Genomic DNA, 13876 nt, shown 5'->3' with positions numbered 1-13876 from the left:
ACATCCAACATTTAACCTTACACAAAGAATGATGAGTCAACGCTAATAGAGGAACTAATGTATGCTTGATGTAAAAGTTTTTTTGTGCTTGTTAATATAATCATTGAGCCTGGATTGTTACAGGATGCGATGTGTACACGGCAAGTCTCTGTGCTTTGAGCCTGAACTACAAACAGTCAGCATGATGTTACTCACATAATATTGTAAGAGCAGGTTTGTTGCTGTTGGTCAACATGGAAATAATTTGTGTTTTGTTTACAATTAAGTTATTTTTTCATATGGATCAGTTTACTTGTTATTTTATAAATTTACTGGAGGGTTTGTTTGTTTTGGTTAATATTTACTGAAAAAAGCAACATCACTGAATTTTTTGGAGAATATTGAAGTTCATTTCCTATTGATGATTAATGTAATTATTTTCTTTATTCTTAAATAAATAACTTTTTAACTATTTTGGCAATAAAGTCAGACAAAACGAACTCTTTAATGGGCAGATCAGGCTGTGCAGCTGATCACATTTCAACTGTAATTTCATTTGATCCAAATGATCACAAAACAATGTAATTGAATAAAAAAATGTATATCACTTTGCCACATTCCACTTTGCAAACATACTCCTATTTTGATCTTTAAGTGAAATAAATGTAAACTGCTGTTAAGCTCAATGACTGATTGTGTTAAATAATTGTAATTGACCAAAATAGATGTGATTATGAAATTTTCCAAAATTGAGAACCTAGATCCAGATTAAACCATCAAAGTAAACAGATGCTACATTCCCTGTTGAATTCTGTGCACTTTAATTTTTTAGGTTTAAGAAACACTATTGACTAAACTGACAAAATAAATTATTTTTATGATCCAGGAGCATCCAGTCTTTCCAAAGACCGAGAGCTGTTTGAGTTCAAATTAAAGGTGTGTAGAACAAAATCCACTTCCTCCATCTGTAAAGGTTGAAAGGAAGCTGGATGTAGTGACAGATGGGAGAATGATAGTGTCAAAGTGTGCAGGATGACAGAAGAGCAGGACACAAAAGGCTTTTGTGTCATTTCTGCTGTGGTGAATCAGTACTGAAAAGGCTGTAAGCTGCTTGGCCTCGACTGCTGCTCAGAGACACACACACACACACACTCTTGTTTTACTATATGTAGTGAGGACCATGTGTTGACTCCCATTGACTTCCATCAATTTTCAGTCATTTTCAACCCTTTCTATTCCCTAAGATTACTAACCCTAAACCGAACCATTACCAGTGCTTACCTAACCCTAACCTTAACCTAAAGTCAATTCACACCTTAGTCCTAAACCTAACCGTTAGCAAAATAGGTCGTGAGGACCAGCAAAATGTCCTCACTTTGGTACAAACGGTCCTCAATTTGATGGTGAAATTGGGAAAATGGTTCTCACTGTGATGCCAAGACAGGAACACACACACACACACACACACACACACACATGGACCCACAGATAAGCGTATAAGTGTTGAAGGAAGACACTCAAACACAAAAATAGACACATGGCTCTGTCTCCATTTTCTGTTGTGTTGCCTCCTGCTGTCATATATTCATGTACACTTGTGGAGCAGTTTCTGGGCCACCAATGAAAGATGGGAGGAAGACGGGTGGTAGGGGTAGCAGTAAGAGGAGTTGCTAGCTTGCTGATCGCGCGTCATGGACAGACTGACTGTCCTCAGGCCTTGGTACACCATCTGCCCCCCCTCCACTACCTCTTATCACACAGCTCATTGCTCCACAGTGCTGGGCACACACAAATATGCATATGAGCAAAGACAGACACATTCAGAGATAAACTGACACATATTTGCATGGAAGCCTAGTCTACACACAGTGCCCTGCAAAGGTATCCAAGCCTTCAATCTAGTTGTTGGGATTTTCTGTGATTCACTAACACAAACTGTGAGCTGCAGTTGTATTCAGCCCTGTTTACTATGGTACCCCTAAATAAATCCCAGAGCAATCAATTGTCTGCTTTTATCACCCAATCCCTTGTTTGTAATTTATTCTCAGCATAAATGCAGCTGTTCTGTGAAGGTCTCCAAGGTTTGTTGGAGAACATTAGTAAACACATCATGATGTCCAAGGAACTCAGAACAGGTCAGGGAGGACGTTATTAAGACCTTTAAAGAAGGGTTAGATTTTAAAACCAAGCTTTTAACACTTCACAAAGCACTACTCAAGCCCTCATCTGAAAATTGAAAGTACGGCACAACTGCAGACCTACCAAGACATGGCCGTCCACCTAAACTGACAGGCCGGGCAAGGAGAGCATTAATCAGAGATGTAGCCAAAAGGCACAGGGTAACTCTGGAGGAGCTGCTGAGATTCACAGCTCAGCAGGGAGAATCTGTTGGCGGAATGATGCACTGAGGATCCCTTTTTATTCAGAAGAGACAGGAAAGCTGGTTTAGAGCTGATTTGAAGATAGATGGACCTTAAAACAGAGCAATAAATAGACTGGTTATTGGCTGCAAAACAAAAGGATTATGAATCCTAAACCTACAGCCCGAGCTACAAATCTTATACAAATCAAAGATTTTCATGTGTTTGATAGTCCAGACCCTAAACCAATTGAGAATTTCTGACAATGCTTGAAAATTTCTGTTCACAGATGCTCTCCAACTATTTGATAAGCTTGAGCTATTGTGCAGAGAGCAGTGAGCGAAACATCTGTCCAGGGTGTACCCAGCCTCCCGCCCATAGACTGCTGGTGATAGGCACCAGCTTCCCTGCGACCCACTATGGAATAAGCGGTATAGAAAATGACTGACTGACTGACAATGAGCTAAAGATTTTAGTCTCTACAGATGTGCAAAACTGGTAAGTTAAAGGTGAAGTTCCTTTACCTTTGACTTAAAACTTTGGAACCATGTGTCATTTTCCATCCTCTAAGCCATTTACACTGCATTTGTTGATCTATCATAAAATCCAAACAAATGATGTTCTTCTGGGGATCTTTTTCATTTTCTGAAAATTTATTTCTGAAGACCTCTGGTGATGTTTCTTTCTGGGCAATTCCTTTAGGACTGACCCACAATGTAGAAAAAGTAATTCCAGAAACTTGACACTAGACTGCGCAGAACAAACAAATGCTGCACTGCAAATGTGCTACATATCCACCTAGATGCTCACATTTGTGTGTGTGTGTGAGTGCAAAATGAGGAAGAAAGTTCTATTAGCCTAAGAATCAATGGGGAAGATCCTTTTCATTAGATTGGCGGTAAACGCTGCTGCGGCATCGACCTCACTCACTAATTTGAGCCCTGCCATATACACTCCACACATTGTTTTCAAGCACCACAAGATGTAACCTCAGTTAAACAGACAATTCTTTTTATTCAACAATATTATCAATTTTACACAGCACCACAGATAAAAAGCATTAGTCCATGAAGGAGGACTGTTAAATAATAACAGTATCAATAATGTTAGATAATTTCAAATATTTTACAGTGAAAATGGGGACTAAGCTGTAGCATATTTACCAGATGATTATTCTTTCATAAAGGTTTAAGTACTAATGTTAAAAAAACACACTCTTACACACATGCAGCACAATGTGACGGGCAACTTTATCTACCAGCTCCTCGTCTGAGAAGCACCTCTAAAAATCACAACTTGTTCCATTTAACAGAACCTTGTCCTAGAACAACTTTACAAAACCAGCCTATGCATCTCAGAGGTATTGGGGTGCACAGGTGGACAGCAATTTCACCTGTGGTTGAGTCTGTGTTTTAAAAAGGTACAAACATATTAAGGCCAAAATGAACCACATGTGATTAGATGGAATATCTTCTGGCAGAAAACAAAAATCTGAATAACTCTATACAAGCTATAAATACACAAAATGGTGTGTAGGGGGTATCTTTCCTTCTTATAGGCATACACACCAGCTGTCATATTTACTGGCACTCCGTGGTACAGATATGCCTTAAAATAATGAATCTTTTATTGCAGTAGCATAATCTCACAAGCAAAAGTTTAGAAAATGCCAACATTTACTTCGAGCACATTTATTCAGTGGGGGTGGGGTGGAACAAAATTACCAGTGCCACAATAATTGGCACCCAAAAATTCCTTTAAAATAAATGTTACTAAATCCTTTTTTTATTTCCTACTGTTCTTTTGGGAGTTGATAAGAATGTCCAGGGCCATTTTATTACATATCCAGGAATTCCCGTTCCTCTAAAATAGAAATATGATATGCCACAGAGACCCAGTTCTCTTAACCGCTCCTTAAAATTGGTAAGGGGGAGAACAAGACATTCAAATAAGGCGTATATGCAATGATCCACAAAAGTTAGGGAAAGTCTAGAGGATAATAACTACTTGTCTAAACATATGTAAATCTACAGTTGGAACAATTCTAAAAAAAAAATACATGTGATTTAAACTTAGGATTTGAATCTGAAAACTGAATGTTTTTAAGGCTTGTAACACATCTTTACCAAGGATGCAAATAACTGTGGAGGGCGTTGTATTTGTTCAAACTGTATGTTTATTATGCAACTGACTGAATAAATTACCGTAAATAATTTCCCATTCCCTACAATGACACAATTAGACTCTTTAGTTTGTGTGAGCAACAATGTAATCCTTATAAATATTCACTTTATTTTTCCTTGTAATTCAGTACATTGCAAGACGTAATGGCTAAAACTAAAGGGTTGTCAGGAACACAAAAGATTGTTTTTTTATTTAAAAAAAAACACATGAACAAAAAATAAATAATTGGTGAGCTAAATATTTAGCTTTTACTCTAAATTTTGTTTAGATCTTAATGCACATATTTTAAATTATAAATGTGTGTGTGCTTTGAAGGCCTAACATCATGGTCATGTTGCATCAGGTTTGAAAAATGTTGAAACTTAAAATATTTTGAATATTTTCAGGAAATATATAATATAACTGGTTATTTTAGTTATCCTAGTTTTTAATCTAAATAACTATTGTGCCTAGCAATCTGAGCAGTTAAATCAGTGTAGCACGGGGTTGTCCAGTATTTGCTTGCTGTGCCTGCCACAGCCATGAATGGAGAGGGATCAAGAAAAATGATCAAAACTCTCCCATGTTTGAGGCTTCTCCACTTAGAGACAATGTTTAATTTTAGAATTCTAAACAAGTAAGTTGTCTTTTCAGAAGTGAAGATGTCTTTTTAAAATCTATGTTTTTTTTATAATTTAAATTAGATGTTTTGGGTACGTAATCTCTCTTACTTTGTGAAATTCTAATTATTAAATTTTGTCTACTTTCAGACAATGAGTCTGCCTTTGCTATAGGAATTACAGTTTTTTCTCCAGAGTGCTGACAGGTCACAGGGTTTTCCCCATTGACTATTGTTATTTAAGAGAGATTCTTCTTGTTAAATCTGGTTTTGTCAGGCATATTTACATCGGTATAGCTTCTACAAAAAAATAAAGAAGAATCATGACAATCACCTAAATGAGCTCCAGACCTTGCTGCGTCTTAAAATTTAAAAAACATTTCTTAACCACCTATGGTTTTCATACAGCGCGCATCTGTTTGGACTCTGGTATCATGTATGATTTTGCCTGTCTCTTTGTGAGAAAGTGAAGTGCTGCTGCCCATAAAAGGCAGGAAATCACAATGGCAACCAGGGAGACCAAATCTAAGAGTTCTCCTTTTAAACGTGAAATTGCAACTAAAAGACGATTCAAATTCTCAATGGGCTTAAACGAGCAATACAAAAATTATTTATTTATACTTTAAAATAAAGCTAACACAAACTGCTCATAGTCATAGCCTCAATTTGTCAGTAGACTAAGTAGATTACCAAGGTAACTAAGCCAGTGAAGCAAGAATGATTGAATTTGTGCTGCAAAATGAATCAACTCATCAAAATACAACTTGATAAATCTTGTTCTAAAATTCACTTCAACTAGTGACAAAGTTATATCATGTTAAATCTTCAAAAGAAAGCTCAAAATAACCATTTATCTGCTCTTTGTTGCTTTAGATCACTAAGAAAGTTGGTTCAAAATTCCTTAAGGAAAATAGCAATGCTGATCTGTGTTAGGCATTTCTTTAAAGTGTAATTATTCAAACGGAAGGACTTAACAAGCAACGTAAAACGATATTCAGCAGTATGCAACAAGTGACAGGCACCATCAAACTTTGTCAGGAATTGTTCAAATTTTTATGCTTCTGCATTTGAACAAAAAATGCGTTTCTTGTCAAAAATAGAAGTGATGGAACAATTATTTGCCAGAAAGAGTGACAATGTCTCATGACCCACAAAAGGTAAATAGCAATTGGGAACAGATGGTCTAGCTTTAATAAAGTTGTGAATGAACAGATCTGAGCTCCCCTGGATAAATCCTGTTCTTTACAATGACATGGATGCATATAAAACATATTTCACAAACAGACAACACAGAAATTGCTCTGAAAAATATATCAGTGTTGATCTGTGAAGTTAGAGCGATGCAAACCCCCATCTATGCTGGATGGGAGGGTTTGCTTCATCGGCTGGGCAACATGCCATCAACAGGATGCAGTTGGGAAGCGAATGCTAGCATGGATTCATAAACAAATGCTTATTTCCAAGCCATGTTGCAGCTTCGATCTTAAACCATGGTTTTAAGATTGGGCTTTATTCACAGAAAATTCACACTATGAGCATGGTCCTTTGTGCTGCGTGGTCTGGCCGGAGTCTTCATTTTAGAAGCAATTCTCTTTCCATTTCACTGCCTCTAATGTTCACATCGACAATCCATTCAGTGACGTCTGTATAAGGGTTGCCCAGCAGTGCATGGTCCTACTTATACTCACCTCGCCTTCCTAAGTTGACCATCTCTGGTGGATACCGATGCATCTGCTTGGCATCAAAAACACAAAGCCTACATTTGGTTTCTTCATTTAGATGGCTAAAGATTTTCATGCCTTTGTGAGCTGTGGCTAATACTCTTAAACCTGCAATAAAATTTGTCTTGTTCTCTACTGTATGGTGCATTAAAACAAGAGTGTTTCAGCTGGATAAAATAGATCATAGGAAACCTCAAATGGAAGCTCTGGTTTAAGATGAGCAAGCATTGCCTGTGGTTATTTTCTCAGTCTCCTCTCTTGGGGTATTTGATTTAGCAAATCCCACACTATTCAGTGTGATATCTCTTTTTCAGCTGCTGTCTCTTCAGCTCCTTCTTTAAACATGTCCTTAAAGAAACTCAGAAGAAGCTAAAAAACCTGAGGCAAAGCACGGGTTTCATTTTTACCTCCCCATCTTGCTTCCCTTCATTCTCTTTACTTGTCTCAGTCTTGGTTGGCGCTATGGCAGGATATGCAGTAGAAGAGAAAAACAGCTACCCTGCAGAGTTTTATAAGCTGCAAGACCTCCCAATAGTCCTCAGCCCCTTCAGTCGCTCAAAAGCTTTTTCTCAGTGTTCAGAAGTCGGAAATCCCTACTGACCTGTTGCAGCCTAGTTTGTTTTTCTGTCTCTTTTAGTTGTTATTTCAAGTACAATCTCTAATATTGAGATTTTGTCTTTTCCATCTCTCCTTAACTACAGCATCCTTTCGTTTTGCATGGCCTTGTAGTAGTGCTCTTGCTCGGCGTGGCTGCGAGAAGACACAGACGGCCGGCGAGGCAGGGTGGAGGAGCGAGACAGGGCCTGGCCGTGGCTGTCCATCAGCAGGTCAGGGTGGGGGGGAGGGGGAAGCATGCTGGAGTGGGATGGGTGAGGGGGCAGAGGCATGGAGGAGGAAGGTAGAGGGGGAGGAGGCAGTGGAGAGGAAGATGGTTGAGGAGGTGGAGGCATCTGGTTTGATGAAGGGGGAGGGGGGGGGTGCATTTGTGAGGAAGAATGGTGAGGAGGTGGGGGCATTTGTAAGGAGGACGGGTGAGGAGGTGGGGGCATTTGGGAGGAAGATGGGTGAGGGGGTGGGGGCATATGAGGGGAGCTAGAATGAGGAGGAGGTGGAGGCATGGGAGTACAGCTTGAGTGTGGAGGGCGAGGTAATGGGGAAGGGGATGAGTGAGGGGGTGGTGGTGGTGGAAGTGGGGAGGATGACAGCTGAGGTGGAGGAGGCAGAGGGGAGGAGGCAGTGGGAAGGGGTGGCGGGGGCAGCTCTGGCCCCACCTCCACACTCCCGCTGGTGATGGAAGAGCCAAGCGAGTCTGTTTTTACTGGCAGTGTCCGGTAATCCCGGTAGTGGCAAACATTGTCCTGCCGCTGCAGCGCTACTCGATGCTTGTCGCCTGATGGGTCGGCGGTTACCATGTTACCACTGATGGTGTTCCTCCACTCCCATGGCTTGCCGTTGCTGGCTGACACGCGCACCACCGGGTGGTGGGGGGCGTGCGCGTCGATGGTGACGATGCTCCCGCTGCCGGCGATGCTCCCCGGGTTGCTCCCGGTGCAGCTGTCTCGATCAGATGGGATGCGGTAGTACGGTGACTCGGAGCAGTTGGAGCCACCACCTGAGGAGGAGCCGCCCTCTGATGTCTTGGTCGATGAAGTGGTTCCTCCATAACCCTGCTGCTTTGACATGGCTATGACCTGCAGAAAAGAGCAGCAGTCAAGAAATATTAAAAGATGACGGCAACATCTTCAATCAAAGTTTTTAATATCTGAGTCCTAATAACAGAATAATGAAGAGAAACCTGATTAGGAAAATTGTTTCCTCCAGTGTTTTGCTTTGATTATTGACTAAGTGCATTTAGTTATTTAGTTTGTACCATATTTGGCAGCTGCAAAAACACAACTCCTGATCAAACTATACAGTACCTTGAAAAAGTTCCACAACATTCTATGGATTTCGTATGGTAGACCAACAGTAGCACATAACTGTGAAATGGAAAATGATCAACGACTTTCAAAATCTTTTGCAAATGAACCCTAATAATGCAAATGACTGGGCCATTGTAACAAATGAATATACTTTCATCTACACTATCCTATTGTAGCTTTGGCTTTTTTGGCTTTCGTTGTATAAGTCGTCCTGCAGGAAGATGAACTTCATCCCCGACATCAGGTCTTGCAGACTCTAACAGGTTTTCTTCCAGGATTCCACTCTTACACATAAAATCCAAATAAAATACATTTAAGTTTATAGTTATAATGTGACAAAATGTGTAACAATTTAAGGCATGTGAAATATCTGTATTTGCCAAAACTGGATGCATGCTTTTTGAAAATAATCAAAGATGCACAAAAATAGTTTACTAACGTCTTCCTCACCTGAGTGACTCTTTGCTGGCTTGGAGGCTGGCTGGGCTGTGTGTTGGGAACTCGTGGAGTCGACACCGCGATCGGTCCTGGTCCAGGCTCTTTCACACCTCCTCCCTCTGTAAGCGACAACCATTTGGCCCTTGTTTTGGCACTCTTGGGGGAAACAGGAGGCGGCCGCAAGGCCTCCTCTGGGATGTGAACCAGTGGGGGTGCCACAGCCATCCTAGCTGTAGCTGGTGTGGCGGTGGTGTTGCTGGCCTGAACTGTGGGATAAAGAGATGAAGGCATCCCCATGTTTTCTCCTTCCCCTGCAGCCGCTCCTCTTTCTCCTCCTCTGTCCCTCTCATCCTCTCCTTCATCTTCATCTCTCGAGCTCTGGCTGCGGAGCTCCAGCGAGCGCTGCTTCCACTCTGACACCAGCTGCCGAGATCTCTGAGAATCAAAGGGCACGTGGAAGGTCATGTGGCGCTGTGTGATGATTGGCTCATCAGAGGGAGAGATTGGGCTGTTGCCATTTGCGACTCTGGGTAAGGTGTTGCTGAAGGTTACCATGGTCTCCTTGCCCATGGGACCGCGTGTTGCCAGGAGCTCCACATCAGCGCTGGCTCGTTTCAAGGAGGCCAGGGACGCCTTCTCCCTCCTCACCTTGCTGCGGGCACCAGACCCCAACCCGGCCCCCAGCTCCTCCCTGCTCTCAGACGCCCTGGGAGTCTTCCTGTAGAGGGAATCATGGCCCCGCTGGCTCAACACTCTAAGTCCATCCTTGTGATCCCTCCCTCTTTGCGAAGCCAGCCGCAAAGAGGGAGAATCTTCTTCTGATGCTTTAAAATTTCCCACAGCGTACACAGCCTAACAGATAGAGATGGATACAGGAAGGAGAAAGAAATTATGAGACTGAAGCACTCTAAGTGGTAAATAAAGATCGTGGAAGGATTTTTCTTTAATCTTTTTGGAAGTTTTTCTATTAGTGGGGAGAGTGTACATGGATAACTGTCTCTCCTTATTTTTAATATGCCTAAGGTCAATGTGATTCACTCTGTTTCCCCTTTTTCACTCTTTACACAGCAGAAATCGCTCTTCCTTTTAAAAAGTGAGAGACTAGAGAAAGAGAGGAGAAGCGTGGAAATTGGTAATGACAAGTTTCTTAAAATGAAGTGTGAAATTATTCAGGGAATCTTTATCGGATTATTTATTCTCTCCCGCTTTCCCTCCTTAATAGAAAAAGCTATACATAGCATGTTAAAAAAACCTGAGAGAAAAAAGTATGAAAGCCACACAGGGAGAGTGGAAGTGGGACACACATGCTGGGATATTGTTACAAGAAAACAATATGACAATTCAACAAATCGCATTAATAAGGACACATCAAATCATGTGTCACTCACACCATTCTGCATGCTGGCTGTCAAATACACTTTAAAGATGAAACAAATTCCTAAATACATGAAAACAAGCTAAAACATAAATTCACAACTCTTTACTTTGGAATATAATGAAAGGGGTAACCGCACTGAAATGATCGAAATGATTGATGACTGCTTTCATTTGACTATATTTTATCTCCAGCACCGCAGGAACCACCCTGCATGTGTGTTATTCACGGTCCCAGGTGCTCTTCTCTCAACTAACCAGATAGACTCCGATGCCGGTTCCTATGAGGTACCCCACATAGACATCTATCGGGTGGCTGCGGTGCTGCGTTATCTGAGTCAGGCCAGCGAGGCCTGCAGCCATGCAGAAAGCAAACACCAGCAGGGGCTTCAGCAGCTTAGTCGTGCTGTTGATGCTGGCATTGAAGTACATCTGTGGGGAGAGACATGCACAGATTGGTAAAAGACAGACAGCTTCGACATGTGGAGACAAGGAGGAAGAACAAAGGGCAGTGAGGCACAAGTACAGTGCTTTGCAAAAACATTCATACACAGCCAATTTTTTTCAGGTTAGACTCAAATGTTTTTATCAGGATTTCCTGTGATAGACCAACCCAAAGTAGCACATAAATGTGAAGTGAAAGGAAAAGGATGCATGGTTTTCAATGTTTTATCAATAAAAACCTAAAAAATGTGCCATGCATTTGTGTTTAGCCCCCTTTACTCTGATACCCCCTTATAAAATAAGGTTATCAGGGTCCATTTGTGCGTAATTTAATCTCAAAGGTTTGTTAAAGAACACTAGTGAACAAATGCCATTACGAAGACCAAGAAACGCAACAGCAAGGTCATGGAGAAAGTTGTGGGCAAATTTACAACAGGGTTTGGTAATAAATCAATATGCCAAACTTTTAGCATTTCAGAGACAACTGTTCATTACATCATCTGAAAGTAAAGTACGGCAAAATTTCAAACCTACCAAGACACGGCCATCCACCTAAACTGTATACTGGCTGGGCAAGAAGAGCATAAAATAGAGAAGCAGCTAAGAGGCCCCATTGTAACTCTAGAGGAGCTACACGGATACACAGCTCAGGTGGGAGAATCTGTTGACAAGACAACTATGAGTCAAAAGTGGTATGTATAAATGTTAATAGAAAGGCATTGCTAAAAGAAAGCAAAACAAAGTCCTGTAAGCAGTTTGCAACAAGCTTTGTAGAGGAGACCAAACAAATTGAAGAAGGTGCTCTGGTCTAATGCACAACCCATTGTTGGCAGAAACCTAAAACTGCACACAATCCTGAACACACCATTCTCACAGTGAAACATAGTGGTGGCAGCATCATGCAATGGGGATGCTTTTCTTCAGCAGGGACAGGTAGGCTGGTGAGAACTGATGGGAAGATGGATGGAGTTAAATACAGTGCCTTGCGAAAGTACTCGGCCCCTTTGAACTGATCAACCTCTTGCCACATTTCAGCCTTCAAAACATAAAGATATAAAAGTCTTATTTTTTTGAAGAATCAACAACAAGTGGGACACAATAGTGAAGTGGAATGAAATTTATTGGATGTGTCAAACTTGTTTAACAAATAAAAAACTGAAAAGTGGGGCGTGCAATATTATTTGGCCCCCTTGCATTAATACTTTGTAGCGCCACCCTTTGCTGCAATTACAGCTGCAAGTCGCTTGGGGTTTGTCTCTATCAGTTTTGCACATCGAGAGACTGAAATTCTTGCCAATTCTTCCTTGCAAAACAGCTCGAGCTCAGTGAGGTTGAATGGAGAGCGTTCTTGAACAGCAGTCTTCAGCTCTTTCCATAGATTCTCGATTGGATTCAGGTCTGGACTTTGACTTGGCCATTCCAACACCTGGATACGTTTATTTGTGAACCATTCCATTGTAGGTTTGGCTTTATGTTTTGGATCATTGTCTTGTTGGAAGATAAATCTCCGTCCCAGTCTCAGGTCTCTTGCAGACTCCAACAGGTTTTCTTCCAGAATGGTCCTGTATTTGGTCCCATCCATCTTCCCATCAATTTTGACCATCTTCCCTGTCCCTGCTGACGAAAAGCAGGCCCAAAGCATGATGCTGCCACCACCATGTTTGACAGTGGGGATGGTGTGTTCAGGGTGATGAGCTGTGTTGCTTTTATGCCAAACATATCGTTTTGCATTGTGGCCAAACAGTTCGATTTTGGTTTCATCTGACCAGAGCACCTTCTTCCACGTGTTTGGTGTGTCTCCCAGGTGGGGTGTGGCAAACTTTAAATAAGACTTTTTATGGATATCTTTGAGAAATGGCTTTCTTCTTGCCACTCTTCCATAAAGGCCAGATTTGTGCAGTGTACGACTGATTGTTGTCCTATGGACAGACTCTCCCACCTCAGCTGTAGATCTCTGCAGTTCATCCAGAGTGATCATGGGCCTTTTGGCTGCATCTCTGATCAGTCTTCTCCTTGTTCGAGATGAAAGTTTAGAGGGACGGCCGGGTCTTGGTAGATTTGCAGTGGTCTGATACTCCTTCCATTTCAATATGATTGCTTGCACAGTGCTCATTGGGATGTTTAAAGCTTGGGAAATCATTTTGTATCCAAATCTGGCTTTAAACTTCTCCACAACAGTATCTCGGACCTGCCTGGTTTGTTCCTTGGTCTTCGTGATGCTCTCTGCGCTTTGAACAGAACCCTGAGACTATCACAGAGCATGAGCATTTATACGGAGACTTGATTACACACAGGTGGATTCTATTTATCATCATCAGTCATTTGGGACAACATTGGATCATTCAGAGATCCTCACTGAACTTCTGGAGTGACTTTGCTGCACTGAAAGTAAAGGGGCCGAATAAAATTGCATGCCCCACTTATGAGTTTTTTATTTGTTAAAAATGTTTGACACATCCAATAAATTTCATTCCACTTCACGATTGTGTCCCACTTGTTGATTCTTCACAAAAAATTTAAATTTTATATCTTTATGTTTGAAGCCTGAAATGTGGTAAGAGGTTGACCAGTTCAAGGGTGCCGAGTACTTTCGCAAGGCACTGTATAGGGCAAACCTGGCAGAAAACCTGTTAGAAGCTGAAAAGACTTAAACACACAGCCAGAGTTGTAATTGGATGGTTTAGATCAAAGTATGTTCATGTGCTCGAATGTCCTAGTCAACGTTCAGACCTAAATTCAAGTCAGAATCTGTAGCAAGACCAAAAAAAAAAATTATATTCACAGACAACCTCCATTCAGTTTGCCTGGACTATTCTGCAAAAAAAAAAGGGCAAATCTTTCAGCCTCAAGATGTAC

The 13876-nt window shown here is 41.3% G+C and overlaps 1 protein-coding gene across 3 annotated transcripts in view; it reads right to left on the bottom strand.

Moving 5' to 3' along the window:
- Window positions 1–3333: 3333 nt before the first annotated feature.
- plppr3a (phospholipid phosphatase related 3a) overlaps window positions 3334–13876 on the bottom strand; it is a 38761-nt gene continuing 28218 nt past the window's right edge. For all 3 annotated transcript variants that reach the window (XM_047346058.1, XM_047346057.1, XM_047346056.1), the window contains 3 exons: window positions 10835–11008; window positions 9215–10054; window positions 3334–8533 (listed from right to left, as the gene is read on the bottom strand). In XM_047346058.1, coding sequence (XP_047202014.1) covers window positions 7538–8533; window positions 9215–10054; window positions 10835–11008 — 2010 coding nt within the window. In that variant the 3' untranslated portion in view covers window positions 3334–7537. The remainder of the gene's footprint in view (window positions 8534–9214; window positions 10055–10834; window positions 11009–13876) is intronic.

This window comes from Girardinichthys multiradiatus, chromosome 19 (assembly GCF_021462225.1).
Source record: "Girardinichthys multiradiatus isolate DD_20200921_A chromosome 19, DD_fGirMul_XY1, whole genome shotgun sequence".
In the NCBI taxonomy this organism is placed as follows: Eukaryota; Metazoa; Chordata; class Actinopteri; order Cyprinodontiformes; family Goodeidae; genus Girardinichthys; species Girardinichthys multiradiatus.
This window is presented reverse-complemented; position numbering and strand designations above follow the sequence as displayed.